Source organism: Chionomys nivalis, chromosome 8 (assembly GCF_950005125.1).
Source record: "Chionomys nivalis chromosome 8, mChiNiv1.1, whole genome shotgun sequence".
NCBI lineage: Eukaryota > Metazoa > Chordata > Mammalia > Rodentia > Cricetidae > Chionomys > Chionomys nivalis.
This window is the reverse complement of record NC_080093.1, coordinates 69,608,132-69,626,024: the sequence shown is the minus strand read 5'-3', so window position 1 is coordinate 69,626,024 and position 17,893 is coordinate 69,608,132. Positions and strand designations below refer to the sequence as shown.

The following is a 17,893-nucleotide window of genomic DNA, read 5'->3' as shown; positions in this document are numbered from 1 at the left end:
AATTAGAATTCACGCTACAAGTTGCTGACTCGGCCTCCTGACCCCAGGTTAATTTTCTTTAATCAAACAAGTGTAACACACCTTTGCATCATTAAACAAATATTCCACAGCATAAACAAATGTAACACATCCTTTTTTTAAAGATTTATTTATTTGTTAGGTATACAGTGTTCTGCCTGCATGTGTGCCTACCCACCAGAAGGGGGCACCAGATCTCATTGTAGATGATTGTGAGCCCACCCTGCAGTTGCTGAGAATTGAACTCAGGACTTCTGGAAGAACAGCCAGCAGTCAGTGCTCTTAACCTCCGAGCCATCTCTCCAGCCTATATAACCCCTCTTAAATTAATATTCCACAACACCTCACCAGACACCAGTATTGGGGAATATTATTGTAAGGTATGTGACTTGTGTTCATGCTGCATTTAACTCTGTGGAGCTGTGCTACTGTGCCTGTCTAAAACACCTGATGGTCTAATAAGACGATGAATAGCCAATAGCAAGGCAGGAGCAAGGATAGACAGGGCTGGCAGGCCGAGGAATAAATAGAAGGAGAGCCGAGAACAAGGAGAGGAGGACATCAGAACCAGCTATCCAGCTACACAGCAAGCCGTAGAGAAAGAAGTAAACAACAAAGAGCTATAGATATGGAGAAAGACAAATGTCCAGAGGCAAAAAGTAGACAGAATAATTTAAGAAAAGCTGTCAAGAAACAAGCCAAGCTAAGGTTGTGTACCGCCTATGCTACGGGACAGTATGCGAGCCGGGAACTGGACTGGAGACTTAAAAACACACGCACACAGACAGACAGACATGGGTCATCCTTGAAACAAGAATGCCAACTTCACTGTGCTCCAGGGAAGCTTACATAGGGATCCTTAACTGATAGCCACGCCCCAGAACTTGGGATTTCCAGCTGTAAAACCCACCAGGAACCACTCCCCTGCCATCAGGAACTCATGAGGGTCTCTTGCTCAGGGCAGCTGCAGGCACAGGAAAACAAGTTGTGTTGCTCAGTTCACTCCAGCAGGCAAAGGGTCTGAGGCAGGCAGAGAAAGTCAAGGGGTCAGGGGTCTGCAGCCCCCAACAAGGTCGGGCATTCATAACTGAAAGACCCTACAGACCCCCTCCTCAGAACCCGCAGCTAGCAGGCTCCCCGGGAAAACGTCCTGTTTGCTTGAAAGATTCTCAGGATCAGCAGCTAGCCTGCTCTCGTGAGAGGAAAACAGGATATCTATAAGAGCAGCAGACATCCATGCTGGGAGAGGAAAACCATTCATGCCCCCCCCCCGCCTCATTCTGATAACTACGCTTCTGCTTCTGTAAATTGCTTTTTGCTGCCCTCTTTCCTATAAAAAGTCCTCCTCCCAGTCTGCAGGTGCGCAAGTCCTCCGAAAGACTTTGCCGCCCGCAGGTACCTGTGTCTACCTAATAAACCTCTTGCAGTTTGCATCCGACCCGTGGTCTCGGCCTGGTCTCTGTGTCCGGGGGTCTCCACCTGAGGGAAAGTCCCACCGGGGTCTTTCAATAACTAAGAATAAGCCTCTGTGTGTGATTTGTCTGGGAACTGGGTGGCGAGCCCCTCAAAAAGCCAAAAGAGTAAAACATCACACTACACACCAGCCCTGCTTGTACTTCTTGATCTTAGGCTTCCGAGCTTCAGCACTGTGAGACTCCCAAGTGTTTGCAGTTTGTGACAGCCAGTGCACGACATTCTGTTCTGACAGTGGATGAATAAGAAGGCCCTCCGCTGGCTTAGAGAGTTGAATGCTTAGTCATCAGACAGAGGCGCTATTTGAGAAAGATTAGAAAGTGTGGCCTCCTTTGAGGAAGTGTGTCACTGAGGGTGGGCTTTGAGGTTAAAGAAGGCCACCCCATCTGGGCAGTGGTAGCCCATGCCTTTAATCCCAGAAAGAAGTAGGAGGATCTCTGGGAGTTCCAAGCCCCCCTGGTCTACAGAGTGATTTCCAGGACAGCCAGAGCTACACAGAGAAACCCTGTCTTGAAAAACTAAAAATAAATAAATGGAACCCATACCAGGCTGAGCTTCTCTCTGCCTATGGACCACATTATAGCTCTCGGCTACTTCTCCAGCACCGTGCCTGCCATCATGTTTCCTGCTAGGATAACAATGGACTAAATCTCTGGAAGTGTAAGCAAACCCCCAATTAAATGCTCTGTTGTTGCCTTGGTCATGGACTCTCTTCACAGAAGACCAATAAAACAGTGACCACGACAATCTGTCTGCCACGCAGCTCCCTCCTTTCCCTCTCTGTCTAAGGCGGCCTCACCAGCGCGTCCACAGTGCCCTTTTCATCAGCTGTTTCCATGCACAGTGCTGGCTTTGCTTTATTTTGTTGTCGTCTTGTTTATTTGCAACAGGATGTCACTATGTAGCCCAGCCTGGCATCGAACTTGCAGTGGTCCTTCTACCTTTGCCTCTCAGATTCTGGGATCACAGGTGCGCCCCAACACTGTACAGAGTGGAAGGAGCCTTGCATTAATGTGAATAGAGTGGATGAACTCCTGAGTGAACGTGTATTGTTGATATGGGCACACCATGTCAAGAGCCCAGTGCCTCAGACCTATGGGAATGGCATCACCCCAGTTCTGGGCAGTGGAGACAAGTGGATGCTGAGAGCTTGCTAGCCAGCCATGGGGCAAAGCCTTTATGTACACACGTGTGCATACACATTTGCACACTCATGTATGTGGTAGTTTGAAAGAAAATGGCCCCCAAAGAGAGTGACACAATTAGGAGGTGTGACCTTGTTGGAGGAAGTGTCACCGTGAGATCTTTTTTCTCAAAGCTACACTCAGTGTGACAGTCAGTGGACTTCCTGTTGTCTCTGAGTTAAGACGTAAGGCTCGCAGCTCCAGCCCGCATCTGCCTGCATGTTACCATGCTTCCTGCTATGATGATAATGGATTGAATCCCTGAAACTGTGAGCCACCTCAGCTAAATTTTTTTTTTTTTTTTTTTTTTTTTTTTTGGTTTTTTCGAGACAGGGTTTCTCTGTGGTTTTGGAGCCTGTCCTGGAACTAGCTCTTGTAGACCAGGCTGGTCTCGAACTCACAGAGATCCTCCTGCCTCTGCCTCCCAAGTGCTGGGATTAAAGGCGTGCGCCACCACCGCCCGGCTCAGCTAAATATTTTTATTCATAAGAGTTACTATGGCTAGGTGGTGGTGGCACATGCCTTTAATTCCAGCACTCGGGAGGCAGAGGCAGGTGGATCTCTGAGTTCAAGGCCAGGCTAGTCTACAGAGTGAGTTCTAGGACAGTCAGGGCTACACAGAGAACCCTGTCTCGAAAAACAAAAAGGAAAAAGAGGAAGAGGAAAAGAAGAGCAAGGAGGAGGAGGAAGAAAAAGAAAGAGAAGAGAAGAAAGAGGAGGAAGAGTAAGAAGAAAAAAAGAAGAGGAGGAGGAGGAGGGGAATTATAAACTAGGGCTGGGAAGAAGGCCCAGTAGTAACAACATCTGCTGTGCAGGTATGATGACCTGACATCAGATCTGTAGCACTCATGTGCTTTTGGGACCAGCAAGACAGCTAAGCAGATAAAAGCCTACATCACAATACTAGGTGTAGACACACCTCGAACCCAGTGCTGGGAAGGGGATGCAGAACAAAGATAGGAGGATTGCTGGGGCTTGCTGGCTGCCAAAGGGCAATCCTAGATTCAGTCAGAGGCCAAAAGCACCAGAGGAGGGCACCTAAACACAGTGCACACATACAGAGAGAGAGTGGGTAGAGAGACAGACAGAGACACAGGGAGAACTATAAGCCAACCAACCAACAAACAAGCCTCCCAATCAACACATGGGAAAATTGCACTAAGCAGGTGGTTCTCAAAAGAAGAAATACAAATACAGTCAACAAATATCCTTAAACATGTCCAACATCCCAGTCGTCAAGGAAACGCAGGTGAAAGCTGCTTTGAGGAGGGCTGCAGAGTTGGCCCCTAGGTAAAGATGCCTGTAGCAGCGCTGGGGACCCGAGTTCAACTCCCGGGACCATAAAATATGGATGAAGGGGCTGGAGAGATGGCTCAGCGGTTAAGAGCATTGCCTGCTCTTCCAAAGGCCCTCCTGAGTTCAATTCCCAGCAACCACATGGTGGCTCACAACCATCACCAATTCTGATTCTAGGGAATGCAATACGGGCTTCTGAGAGCACCAGGCATACTAGTGGTGCACAGATGTATACACAGGCAAAACACTCACACAAATAATGAAAATAGCAGGGTGCGGTAACCTACACCTTTACTTGTAGCTTTAGGGAAGCAGAGGCAGGTAGATCTCTGTAGATTAAAGATTAACCTGGTCTACATACTACATACCAAGTTCCAGGCCAGGCAGGACTACATAGACTCTATGTCAGAGAGACTCTGACCTACCATCTGACCCAGCTCTCCCATTCATGGCTACCTCCTGAGAAGGTGGACGCTAGTCGCGGGGCCCTGCTCATTCCCGGTGCACCTTTTCACAGCAGCCGGGAAATGAAGTCAGACAGTGATGGAGAACGAGAGTGTGGCACTCATACACAATGGAGTTTTACTCAACTCGAAAGAAAATGTAATTATGAAAATTTCAAGAAAATGGGATAGAACTGGAAAACATTACATTGTTGAGGCAAACCGGCTTTGAAAGACAAATATCCTCTCATACACAGATCCTAGCTTCTAATTCTTCAATCTGTTCATCTGGGTGGTTGTATATGTGGATAAAGGCCAGGGAAGAGGTCCATGAGATGGGGAAAAGAGGCTTTAAGGGAGGAAGTGAGGTCTGGAGAGGTGGCTTGGCCATTAAGAACAAATACTGTTCTTGTAGAGGCCCAAGTTTGGTTGCAGTCACCCATGTAGGGTGGCTCACAACCTTCTGTAACTCCAGCTCTAGCTGACCCACTGTTGTGGGATATCACGTTAACTATGTAAAGGTGTGTTACATTTGTTTATTATGCAAAGATGTGTTGCTGCTTTACCTTGCCTGCCTAAGGTGCTTCATTGAATAAAAAGCTGAGCAGGGGCTGGAGAAATGGCTCAGAGGTTAAGAGCATTGCCTGCTCTTCCAAAGGTCCTGAGTTCAATTCTCAGCAACCACATGGTGGCTCACAACCATCTGTAATGGGGTCTGGTGCCTTCTTCTGGCTTGCAGGCATACACACAGACAAAATATTGTATATACAATAAATAAATATTAAAAAAAAAAAAAAGCTGAGCAGCCACCAGGCAGTGGCGCACGTCTTTAATCCCAGTACTCAGGAGGCAGAGGCAGGTGGATCTTTGTGAGTTCCAGCCCAGCCTGGTTTTTTTTTTTTTGTTTTTTTTTTTTTTTTTTTTTTTTTTGGTTTTTTCGAGACAGGGTTTCTGTGGTTTTGGAGCCTGTCCTGGAACTAGCTCTTGTAGACCAGGCTGGTCTCGAACTCACAGAGATCCGCCTGCCTCTGCCTCCCGAGTGCTGGGATTAAAGGCGTGCGCCACCACCGCCCGGCTCTAAGTGAGGAGTTTTATTGGGGGAAGGGAGTGGGAAAGGAAGCAAGAGAAGGGAAGAGAAGAGAAAGAGAGACAGAGTAGGGTGAAAGAGAGGAAGGAGAGGGAGAGAGAGAGGGGGGGGAGACATAAAGCTGCCTCCTCAGGGAGAACGGTAGAAAGGAAGGGGTCAGGAGTAGGCTCAAGCTCGGCTCTTAGAGGGACCTCTGCACCTGTGTAGTACAGACTAGTACCCTGGGTTGGCCAAGGTATTAAGTGGGTACATCCTGCCAGATAACAGGGCAGGCCAGCACAATGCCTGAATCCTAAAAGGGGATACAGGAGTTAAAGGAGGATCAGGGAGGTAGGAGACGAGCTGATGGTTATGTGAAACAAACCAAAATGAAATATGTAAAAAATACCATTAGGGCTGGTTGTTGGTAGCACACTCCTTTAATTCCAGCTCTCAGGAGGCAGAGGCAGGCAGATCTCTGAGTTTGAGACTAGCCTGGTTTATATAGTTCCAGGATAGTCAGGGCTACAAAGAGAAACTCCGTTTTGAAAGACAAAACAAATAAACAAACAAAAATACCATTAGGAAACCTGTCATTTTATAAGCAGATTAAATTTTTTTTTTTTGTTTTTGTTTTTGTTTTGTTTTTCGAGACAGGGTTTCTCTGTGGCTTTGGAGCCTGTCCTGGAACTAGCTCTGTAGACCAGGCTGGTCTCGAACTCACAGAGATCCGCCTGCCTCTGCCTCCCGAGTGCAGATTAAATTTTTGTATGAATTAGAAATTTTTTTTTTTTTTTTTTTTTTTTTTTGGTTTTTCGAGACAGGGTTTCTCTGTGGTTTTGGAGCCTTCCTGGAACTAGCTCTTGTAGACCAGGCTGGTCTCGAACTCACAGAGATCCGCCTACCTCTGCCTCCCAAGTGCTGGGATTAAAGGCGTGTGCCACCACCGCCCGGCCCTGAATTAGAAATTTTTAATCTCATATCGCTGCATTAATATAACACCAGTTTAATATGTATTCTTCTAGATTTTCTTCTTTGCTTATACATAGTTATTTATGTATATTTCTTTCTCTCTTTTTGTTTTGGTTTTTCAAGACAGGGTTTCTCTGTAGCTTTGGAATCTGTCCTGGAACTCACTCTGAAGACTAGGCTGGCCTCAAACTCAGAGATCCACCTGCCTCTGCCTCCTGAGTGCTGGGATTAAAGGCGTGCGCCACCACCGCCCAGTTTTTTTTGTTGTTGTTGTTTGTTTTTTGAGACAAGGTCTCACCATAATCTCTGACCTGAAGCTCACTCTGTGTAGATCAGGCTGGCCTAGACCTCACAGAGCTCTCCCTGCCTCTGCTTCCTAAGTGCCGAGAGAGAAGGAGAGAACCACCACGGCTGCCTTTCTTTCTTTTAAAATTTTTATTTATTATGGGCATGCATGCATGTCACACTGCAAGTACGGAGGGCAGTGGATAACTTGCCAGAATCAGCTCTCTGCTGCCACCATGTGGGCGTCCCAGTGATCGAACTGAGGTCAGACTGGGTGGTAAGTACTTTACCGTCCCACTCTTTTGCGGCCCCCAGTGATGCATTTTTAAGGTGAAGTTTTCTTTATTGCTGTATTATCTGTAGACCAGTTGGCCTCGAACTCACAGAGATCCACTTGCTTCTGCCTCCCAAGTGTAGGGATTAAAGGCATGTGCTAACAGGATGGGCACAAATTAATATTTTTAAAGTTCCAGGACAGGGATGGGCGGTGGTGGCCTACGCCTTTAATCCCAGAACTCTGGAGGCAAAGACAGGCGGATCTCTGTGAGTTCGAGACCAGCCTGGTCTACAGGAGTTAGTTCCAGGACTGCTAGTGCTGTTGCACAGATAAACCGTCTTGAAAAAAACATAACTTGTTTATGGAGATATAGCGTACATAGCCCTGGATGGCCTCAAATTTGGGATCTCCCTGCCTCAAGCCCCTAGAATGCTAGAGTATTGAGTAGCAGGATAGTGGGGTGGAGAGTGAGGTCAAAATCAGCACATGAAAGACAACAGCTGCCAGAAGACCAGGAAAGCTGACAAAGCCGAGCACAGCTCAGGCGCTGTAAAGTGGTTTTCACAGATGTCCTCTGAAGGCCCAATCGTCAGGCTGACCACCTCTGAACTTCTAGCCTTTCTCCCAGCTCTGGCCCACTTCCTCTCTTGGAAATGCTTTCTTTCTTAGTAAACTGTCTCTGCCTCTACCCCTGCTCTATGTGTCCCCATCCAATTCCTTAAAAAAAAAACTTGGAAATTTTACATATATATGCAGCAAAACATGGTAGAAATTTCTCCGATGTCTTGTGCTGAGACATGGAAGGCCTCAGATGGCCACTGTACTCTGCATCTACCAGTGATAGCTACACGCACCACCTTTACCTTGTCTTGTAGAACCATTTAAGTGCCTTACAGTTCTCTATGCCTCCCCATACCCTCACTTGCTGGAATCCATCCCGGGCCTCCAGCATATTCAGCATGCATTCCATCACTGAGCAATATAACTGCAAGCCTCTATTTGTGTGTGTGTGAATGTGTGTGCTAGTTCCCCAATTCAGCTAGTCTAGAAGTCAGCTCGTTCTGGGGGATCTTTTTCTCCGGCTGCTGAATAATGAGGTCATAGGTAAGCCACTATCTGGGCATTTATGAGTGCCGAGGATTTGAACCCCGATCATCAGGCCACGTGGCAAGCACTTCATCCACTGAAACATCTCCCCAGTCCCAATCCTTTTCTTATTTTATCATTTGATTTTTTTGTTTTTTTGAGACAGGGTTTCTCGTGTAGCCTTGACTGATCTGGATGGAACTAGCTCTACAAACCAAGTTGGCCTCAAACTCACAGAGATAGGCCTGGCCTGCCTCTGCCTCCCGTGCTGGGATTAAAGCTGCATGCCTGTGACCTCTTATTTAATTTTTAATTATATGTATATGTGACTGTGTATGGTGCATGTGTGGATTTGTGCCTGTGAGTGCGGTACCCTTGAAGCCAGAAAAAGGACTCTCTGGAGCTAGTTCCAGGCAATTATGAGCTGCCTAGCTGTGGGTGCTGGGAGCTGACCTTGGTCTTCTGTAAGAACGATGCAAGCTCTTAATCGCCATCTCTTCAGCTTTAATTCTCTTTTTGAGACAGGGTTTCTGTGTCTAGCCTGGAACTCACTCTGTAGACCACAGAAGTCTGCCTCCCAAGTGCTGGGATCAAAGGCATGCACCACCACAGGGCACGACTCTATTATTTTCTAAATATGTTGTTTGTTAGACTTTTTTTTTTTTTTTTGGTTTTTTGTGACAGGGTTTCTTTGTGTATCTTTGGTTGTCCTGGAACTCGCTCTGTAGACCAGGTTGGTCTCAAACTCACAAAGATCCTCCTGCCTCTACCTCCCAAGTGCTGAAATTAAAGGCGTGCGCCACCACTGCCCGGCAGTTTAAGTCAGAATTTCTTAAATTTGTAGTAATGGGGGAATGCATTTGGACGTCAGAGGACAACGTGTACTCTCTCCTTCCACTAAGTGAATTGAAGAGAACTCAGATTGTCAAGCTTAGTAGCAATCACCTTTACCCACTGGCTCCGGTTCTCTGTCTAATAATTTGTATGTTTTTCTTTAAAACTGGGAGCACTCAAGGGACGGATGATGCGTATCATCCTTATCTCAAACTTCTGCTTTAATACATATAAAATAAAAGCCCCGTTATTCCTCTCTTTTTGTGGCTGGATCGAAGACTCTAGGCACTCACCTCTACAAAAGAAAGCCTGCCTACAACACAAGATCCTGGGATTGTTTCCAGTGACTAGGTCGCATGGAACATGGCTCCATCAAGTTGGATTCTTCAGTCTCTCCCTGGGTTTGGCCTTTGCAAAACTGGCAGCCTTTGTTTGTCTACCTTTGTCTCTGCCTGTGGCTCTTTGTTCTGCCTCCCGCCTGTTTCTCTCCAGGCTCTCCGCATCTTAGGGCCCAGGACTCCGCTTGGGGGACTTGACGCCCCTTATCTGTTTCTACATCTTTGTCTCCGGTACCCATTCTCTAGGTCCTGCCTCTGCGCGGCGTCTCTCGCCGACAGTGTCCCGACTCGTAGCTTTTGGGCAAGGCCCTGGCAGGCTGGAGCTCCGCTGGGGTGCCGAGCCCCAGCCCAGCCCCCACCCCGAGCTGGGCTTTGTTTCCCCCGCCCCAGCGCCCCGCCCCGCCCGCCCGCCCGCCCGCCGGGTCGCCGTAGCCCTTTGTCTGCCCAGGTCTCTCCCACCCCATCCCCGGGCTCTTTCCCCGTTGTCCCGCGCGGGCAGCCGGGCCGCACCGCGCCAGTTAGACGAGCCGGGGAGGCCCTCCGCTAACGCCGCAGGGCACCGCTGGAGTGGTCCTCGTGGCCGCCGAGCCCGCGGCTCCTCCGGGTCCTAGAGCGGCTCGCTGAGGCCCGTGCTTCCGCTTCCCGTCCCGCCCCGCGGTGCCCGGGACGTGGGCCGAGCCCCCTCCCGGCGTGGCGCGGAGCCTACACCGGAGCGAGCCGCCGGCGGCTGGGTCCCTGCTGCACCGCGGGGAAGGGGACGGCGGCTGCCCGCGGAGTGCCCGGAGACGCGCCCGGCTCGTGGGCCGACGGTGCAGCCGGCGGCAGAACCCTGAGGCGCCGAGCTCCGCGGCTCGGAGGACTGGGAGCGGCAGAGAGCCGTCGGCGCAGGTGAGGGCGGCGGCCGGCACCGCGCCTGCAGGTAATGGCTTCTTGGGGACTCGGGAAAGTCGGACGTGGGTGAAGGGGCGCGGGAGCAAAATCCAGAGCCAGCGTTTCTGAGCACCTACTGTGCGCCAGGCCGAGGGGCGGGCATCCTCCACCATGCTCTCCCCTCCCCCGCGGGCCTTCAGTCCTCCTCACTGCCTCGCCTCTTCTGCAGGCCTCCGGGCTCAATTGTGATGACCTCCTCTGCCCTGGCCTCCTCAGCGTGCTGTCTGCAGCCAGTCTGATGTAAATCCAGCCCTAATCCTGGCTCCCTTCTCAAAACCTCCTTCACCTTCCTTATTACTATTAATTAAAGCCTTAGTGAACCTAGTGTTACGTGCAACCCCCCCCCCCCCAATTAGGCTCAGTAACCTTTTCCTAATAACCTCATTCCTTTCCATAGTTTTCTCTTGCTGCGGAGTGATGCTTGTCCTTGACGTCTAATCTCCTGCCTCCCTTGTGATAAGAGTTGTTAGGAACCCACAGTTACAGTCATTGTTACTGTCTTTTCTCTCCTACCACTCCAGAGTATCTGTAGGGAAGTAAGTACGCACAGGATCGTTGAAGTTCCAGGGGAGGGGATAGAGCCAGTGGTAGTGACCCATACCTGTAATTCCAGGAGGGTGTTGCATTCACAGCTATCCTGGGTGATATAGTAAGAATGTCTCAGAGGCAGGTGGATCTCTGTGAGTTCGAGACCAGCCTGGTCTACAAGAGCTAGTTCCAGGACAGGCTCCAAAACCACAGAGAAACCCTGTCTCGAAAAAACTTAAAAAAAAAAAAAAAAAAAAAAAGAATGTCTCAAAAACTGAAGGAAAAAAACAAAACAGATTCAATAGACCACATCCTAGATTTTCTAAATAGAGAAACTGTAATATAACACAGGCTTGGAGAGATGGGAATTAGAAACTTGGCTATTCTCTAACTTTTGAACCTTAAGAAAATTTCTTGGGCTGGAGAGATGGCTCAGTGGTTAAGAGCATTGCCTGCTCTTCCAAAGGTCCTGAGTTCAATTCCCAGCAACCACATGGTGGCTCACAACCATCTGTAAAGAGGTCTGGTGCCCTCTTCTGGCCTTCAGGCATACACACAGACAGAATATTGTATACATAATAAATAAATAAATAAATAAATAAATAAATAAATAAATAAAAAGAAAATTTCTTTAGTCAGGAGCATGCCTTTTGTCCCAGTACTTGGGAGGCAGAGGCAGGCGGAGCTCTGAGTTTGAGGCCAGCCTGGTCTACAAAGCAAGTTCCAGGACAGCCAGGGCTACAAAGAGAAACCCTGTCTGGATGGGGGTGGGCTGGGTGGTGGTGGCAAATGACTTTGATACCAGGACTCTGGAGGCCGAGCTCTGTGAGTTCAAGGCCAGCCTGGTCTACAGAACAAGTTCTAGGACAGCCTTGTAAAGTCTTGTAAAACAAGAAAAAAAAAATGTTGTGGAATATTTGTAATTAGGCAAAGGTGTGTTACATTTGTTTAATTATGTAAAGATGTGCTGTTGTTTTGCCTACGGTTTCTGACTGATCTAATAAAAAGATAAACAGCCAGCCGGGCGGAGGCAGAGACAGGCAGATCTTTGTGAGTTGGAGGCCAGCCTGGTCTACAAGAGCTAGTTCCAGGACAGGCTCTGTAGCTACAGAGAAACCCTGTCTCAAAAAACCAAAAAAAAAAAAAAAAAAAAAAAAAAAAAAAAAAAGATAAACAGCCAATAGCTAGGCAGTAGAGGGATAGGCAGGTAGAGAGGAGGAGGAGAACCCTGGGCCAGCCAGCAAGACAGAGTAGGACATACAGAACAAAAGAAAGAAGGGTAAAAAGCCCCGAGGCAAAACACAGATGAGGAGAAACAGGCTAATTTAAGTCATAAGAGCTAGTGGGGCAAGCATGAGCTAAGGCCGAGCTTTCAAACTAGTAATCTCTGTGTCATGGTTTGGGAACTGGTTGGTGACTAAAGAAAAAACCTGTCACAAAAAAAAAAAAAAAGGAAAAGAAAGAAAATTTCTTTAATTCTTTGTTTCCATGAATGTAAAATAAAGAGTTTGGTGATTGTCAATTAAAAACGTAGTAAGCCAGGACGGTGGCACATACCTGTAATCCCAGGACTTGGTAGCTGAGAATGGTGTTTGTTTTGGAACAAGTTCTTACTGTGTATCCTGCTTGTCTGGCCTTGAAGTCAGATCCACTTGCCTCTGCCTTCCCAGTGCTGCCATTAAACGCATGCCTGGCAGGATTGAATGTTTAAGGCCAGCCTGGGCAAGTTATTGAAACTCCTGGCTCAAAATAAAACAAAGAGAGCGCGGGATACCGCACAGTGGTTCTTACAGTTGAGCGGCAGATAATTAGTGCTCCCCAAATTCAGTAGAGAGGGAGAACTCAGGAGCTCGTGCACTGTGGAGTCTTCCTGGGGAAGTTACTTTTAGGGGTAGAGGCCCTGACTTCCGCTTCAGCAGCACTGAAAGAAAAAATGAGGTTGAGCCAAAGGGTGAGATTTATAATTCTGTTTTCTTTCCCCAGTCTAGGGAGTGAGAATATGGAGGCTCCCGTGGATGAGTTTGAACACACTCCACAGGAAGAGGATGTCTTAGAGTTCAAGGAAGAACAGTTAGCCCCAGGGCACGAAGTAGGAAATGCTTCTCTCAAACCTGAAGGCATTCAGAGCTGGGATGACTTATGGGTCCACAGAGAGGGGCTTGGGAAGCGTCAGCCTCGAGACCCAGTCCCCAGGGTCCTGGGAGAACCCCGCTGGGGACAGGCTAATAATGACCGAGCCGCAGTGTGTGGTGAGTGTGGCAAGAGCTTCCGGCAGATGTCAGATTTGGTGAAACACCAGAGAACTCACACGGGGGAGAAGCCCTACAAATGTGGGGTCTGTGGCAAGGGCTTTGGGGATAGCTCAGCCCGAATCAAACACCAACGAACTCACACTGGTGAGAAGCCCTTCAGAGTCCGGCCCCCAGCCTCGGGTCCTCCCAAGATGCCTCGGTCTCGGATTCCTGCTGGTGAGCGCCCCACTATCTGTGGTGAATGTGGAAAAAGCTTCCGGCAGAGTTCTGACCTGGTCAAACACCAGCGGACACACACGGGAGAGAAACCCTACAAGTGTGGTATCTGTGGCAAGGGCTTTGGTGACAGCTCTGCCCGAATAAAGCACCAGCGGACACACAGAGGGGAGCAGCTCCCCCGGCCAGTGACTCCACGGCGGCAACCGTCTCAGGCAGCTCCTGTGGCTACACAGAGACCCAAGGCCCAGGACAAGCCGTATAGCTGTACTGACTGTGGCAAAAGGTTTGTGTTAAGCTGCAGCCTCCTGAGCCACCAGCGTAGTCACCTAGGACCCAAACCCTTCGCTTGTGATGTGTGTGGAAAGGAGTTTGCCCGGGGCTCTGACCTGGTGAAGCACCTGCGGGTACACACCGGCGAGAAGCCCTACCTGTGCCCCGAGTGTGGCAAGGGCTTTGCCGACAGCTCTGCGCGGGTGAAGCACCTACGCACCCATAGTGGTCAGAGGCCTCATGCCTGCCCAGAATGTAACCGTACCTTCAGCCTCAGCTCTACCCTTCTTCGCCACCGCCTCACCCACGTGGAGCCCCAGGACTTCAGTTTCTCCGCCTATCCAGTAGCCCCCCTCATCCCCAGCCCACCTCCACCTCCTCTTGGCACAAGCCCCTCACTGACACCTCGAAGCCCCTCACATTCCAGTGATGGGCCCTTTGGCCTGCCTGGCTTGGAACCAGAGCCTGGGGGCCCACAGGCTGGGGAGCCACCCCCACCACTGGCTGGTGACAAGCCCCACAAGTGTCCTGAGTGTGGCAAAGGCTTCCGCCGAAGCTCTGATCTGGTGAAACACCATCGTGTTCATACAGGGGAGAAACCCTACCTCTGTCCTGAGTGTGGCAAGGGTTTTGCTGACAGTTCCGCCCGAGTCAAGCACCTCCGCACGCACCAGGGCGAGCGTGCCAGGCCACCACCACCATTCACCCTCCTGCGGCCACATAACCCACCTGGGCCTGTACCCATAGTCCCTCAGTCTCGAGTGCGGGGCCAGCCCTCTGGACCCAGCCAGCTTCATATGTGTGGCTTCTGTGGGAAGGAGTTCCCCCGCAGCTCGGATCTAGTCAAGCACAGGCGTACACATACCGGGGAGAAGCCGTACAAATGCGCAGAGTGTGGCAAGGGCTTCAGTGACAGCTCTGCTCGGATCAAGCACCAGCGTGGGCATCTGGTCCTGAGGCCCTTTGGGATAGCGGATGTCCGGTCAAGGCCCCTCCTCCAGGAGGGGTCACCAACTGGAATGAAGTGATGGGGAGTCCAGGGAGGGTAGAGGCCTAGGGTACCAGAGGGAGGGTGTCTGCTGCTGAAGGCAGAAAAAAAAAGCCTGGGAAATGGTGGGAGGGATGAGAAGGATGAGAATAGATAGGAACAGACTGAAGACCATAATGTTCACACTCAGGAAACTCGTGGCTAGGTGTCGGGAGCCTTGCCAGCACGAGCTGTACCACAGCTTCTCGTGCGCTGCCTAGAGTAAGTACTTCATACTTGCGAAACTCAGTAAGCTGGAGTCTCTAAAAATCCTGCTGCCTCTTGTTGAGAGCGCACCTCTCTGCTGGGCGCAGTGGTGTACAACCTTGAGTTCCAGCACTCAGGAGGCAAAGGCAGGCAGATCTTGAATTCATGGCCAGACTGCTCTACATCGAGAGTTCTAGGTCAGCCAGGACTACATGGTAAAACAACAACAACAAAAGACCCTTAATCTTCCCAATCTTAGGCGGGGAAAACAGGCAGGGGCATCCTGACCACCCTAAGGGGGAAATATGACTGTGGCGTAGGTAGTTTCTACCTCTACCTGTGAATCTCTGGATGTAGTTTTATCCAGGGAGGACTCTTTGGGGAAAAGCTTAAATCTATGTGCTTTGAGGGCCCTTGCTGCCCTGATGCTGGGACACTGAAGTAGAGCAAGCTACCAGGAGCGTTCAGAGCTTCCAGTCTGGATGCAAAGCCTAGGTCATCATGGACATCTGCAAAGACCAGCTTGCTGAGCGAGGGCAGGGCCAGTGCAGGCCAGAGAAACAAGTCTCCACAGCCATGTGTCTGTCTGTCTCCTTACTAATAAACTGTCCCTTGTCTGATGTGTGTGTGTACATGAATAAATACAAACACCAGCAAGGCTGAAGTTGGCACAGAGGCACTGTTGTAGGCAAAGCCGTCAGCCATAATAACCCTAGATGGTCCCTTGCCTTAAGTCTGTTAAATAGAAGATTGTCGGAGATGATGTAGCTGCTTTGATTGGGGGCGGGTGTCATGGCTCATGCCTGCAGTCCCAGGGAAAAGCAGTCTTCATGTCTGTTGGCTGATTTCATAGGCTAAGGTCTGGTTGGTTGTTCACAAGAACTTAGCTACAAACTGGCATGACCTTTGAAAGGAAAATGTGATGCCAAGGAAGAGCTAGTGATCAGTGAGTATGACAGGATGCTGCCAAGCTGCCTGGATACGTTCACAAAGTCTGGAAGCTAATTCATCACCAGCAAAGATGTAAGACCTACCTGCTCAGGCCTCTAGAACTTCCAGTATTTCCACAGAAGCAGGAGGTACATTCCTATCTTGTCCTTAAAAGCATCAATAGGCAGGGAAAGGAGCTGACCTAACTGGCCAGTGGCAGGAATCATTAGCTCCATTCATCTTGGCAAGTTCTTACCAGACCTGCTAACTCAGCTAAGTGCTCAGGAACTGTCATAGATGGTCTCTCAAGATCTGACAGGCTTCCCCAGAAATCAATTACTCCAGACTTTTGTGAAATAAGGTGCAAACTTGAAACCCTGGAACTTTGCGATCTGCCCCAAGAGTCCTTAGAGGCTTGTGTCTGAGTGCATGGAAATTTTGTTGGACCTAAGTGGAGCTCTTAAAGAGGCTCTTAGAGGACCCTTCCTGATGCTTTCCTTGTCCCCCAGTGAATTAATTCTGCCAGGTCATGTCACTGCTCCATTGAAAACCCTGTCATCACTGCAGCATAACTCCTGGGCTGGGCAGATGGCTCAGAGGTGAAGACCTGGCTGTTCCCAGTACACGTGTAGTGGCTTACAAACCAGCCCCAGTTCCAGTCTTGGGGCATCTGAGGCCCTCTTCTGAATTCTGCTGCACTAGGCAAGTATATGGTGCACATACAAGGACACAAGCAAACATTCAATATGCATAAAATTTTGAAATCTTAAAGGGGGGGTTGTTGGTTAATCCCAAAGATGCAAGGAGAAAGATCACCAACCCAAATCATCATGGCCAAATTCATTAAATTAAGCTTTTAATTGCTGTACATGGGCTGCCTAGGGTTCAAGAGGTCCACATTGAATTTGAGGAAGATAAAGTTTTTATAGCTTAGGGGTAGGGGTTTCCAAAATGGGGGATTTGATGGGCAAAATAGGAATTATAGGAGCAGAGCATAAACATAAGTTAATCATCATGACCTAAAACAGACATGATTGCAAGGCTGTTGAAACAAGGTAGAACAACTTCTAGAAACAAAGGTAGGGTCCCAAGATGGTGAGAAACACCTCTGAAACAAAGGCATGGTTGCCATTTCCTGTAACAGGCAGTACAGAGCCATTTGTAGTTAAGGTTACAGGTGGGGCATAGCCCAATCTTGAGAAAAGATTAAATCATAACCAGAAATGAGCCTAATTTTGTCTCTAAGATGGCTTTCTAGCTTAAATGGAGGCCAGCTGAGTCATCAACTGTTAGCATTAGGTCTTCCACTTGTTTGGCTTTTTACAGAGCAAAGGGTTCTCTGTTCCTTTCCTCTACTGAGAAACTGAGAATTCAGCTGAGATAGTTAAAACTCAAGTTTAGAGATTTGAAGATGACTGATCCGAAGCAGCAGGGATAAGAGCCTATTGTGTCCTGCCTTGTGGATTCTTCAGTTTTTTTTTTTTTTTTTTTTTTTTTTTTTTGGTTTTTCGAGACAGGGTTTCTCTGTGGTTTTGGAGCCTGTCCTGGAACTAGCTCTGTAGACCAGGCTGGTCTCGAACTCACAGAGATCCACCTGCCTCTGCCTCCCAAGTGCTGGGATTAAAGGCGTGCGCCACCACCGCCCGGCTGGATTCTTCAGTTTTAATGAAGATTCTGAGGTGCAAGGCATATTCAGGGGTGTAATGCCTCCCTTTCCCCTTCCCCTCATGGTGAGTCAGGCATTTTTAGATCCCCCCCATTCCTCTTGAAAAGTCCACGGGGAGAGGGAGGGAGCAAAAGTACAGCAAAGCGTACTGAAGGTCTTTGAGGAGGGGCCTCCTTGGTGCGCCTGTGACAGTGTGGTAGGGCCAGTTTCTCTTTTCATTGTAAAGATTTATTATGTGTACAGTGTTCTGCTGCACACCAGGAGAGAGCGCCAGATCTCATTACAGATGGTTGTGAGCTACCATGTAGTTGCTGGGAACTGAACTCAGGATCTCTGGCCATCTCTCCAGCCTCCCATAAATAGTTTCTTATACATCCAGAACCTAACTGCCACTTTAAGAATATTTAACTAGGCCGGGCGGTGGTGGCGCACGCCTTTAATCCCAGCACTCGGGAGGCAGAGGCAGGCGGATCTCTGTGAGTTCGAGACCAGCCTGGTCTACAAGAGCTAGTTCCAGGACAGGCTCCAAAACTACAGAGAAACCCTGTCTCAAAAAACCAAAAAAAAAAAAAGAATATTTAACTAGAAGCCG

The 17,893-nt window shown here is 49.1% G+C and overlaps 1 protein-coding gene across 2 annotated transcripts; it reads left to right on the top strand.

The window, feature by feature from the left end:
* The first annotated feature begins 9,885 nt into the window (after positions 1–9,885).
* On the top strand, positions 9,886–15,312 carry Znf48 (zinc finger protein 48). 2 transcript variants are annotated; one of them, XM_057778279.1, is made up of 2 exons: positions 9,886–10,160; positions 12,714–15,312. In XM_057778279.1, exon 2 carries the CDS (start codon positions 12,730–12,732, stop codon positions 14,497–14,499), a length of 1,770 nt encoding a protein of 589 aa, XP_057634262.1. In that variant the 5' UTR covers positions 9,886–10,160; positions 12,714–12,729; the 3' UTR covers positions 14,500–15,312. The 2 variants fall into 2 exon arrangements, with proteins under 2 accessions (XP_057634262.1, XP_057634261.1); XM_057778278.1 differs by having other exon boundaries at positions 10,022–10,191.
* The last annotated feature ends 2,581 nt before the right edge of the window (positions 15,313–17,893 follow it).

Excerpts from the sequence above, each read along its gene's own strand:
- Znf48 (XM_057778279.1), top strand. The coding sequence starts at position 12,730 with ATGGAGGCTCCCGTGGATGAGTTTGAACACACTCCACAGGAAGAGGAT.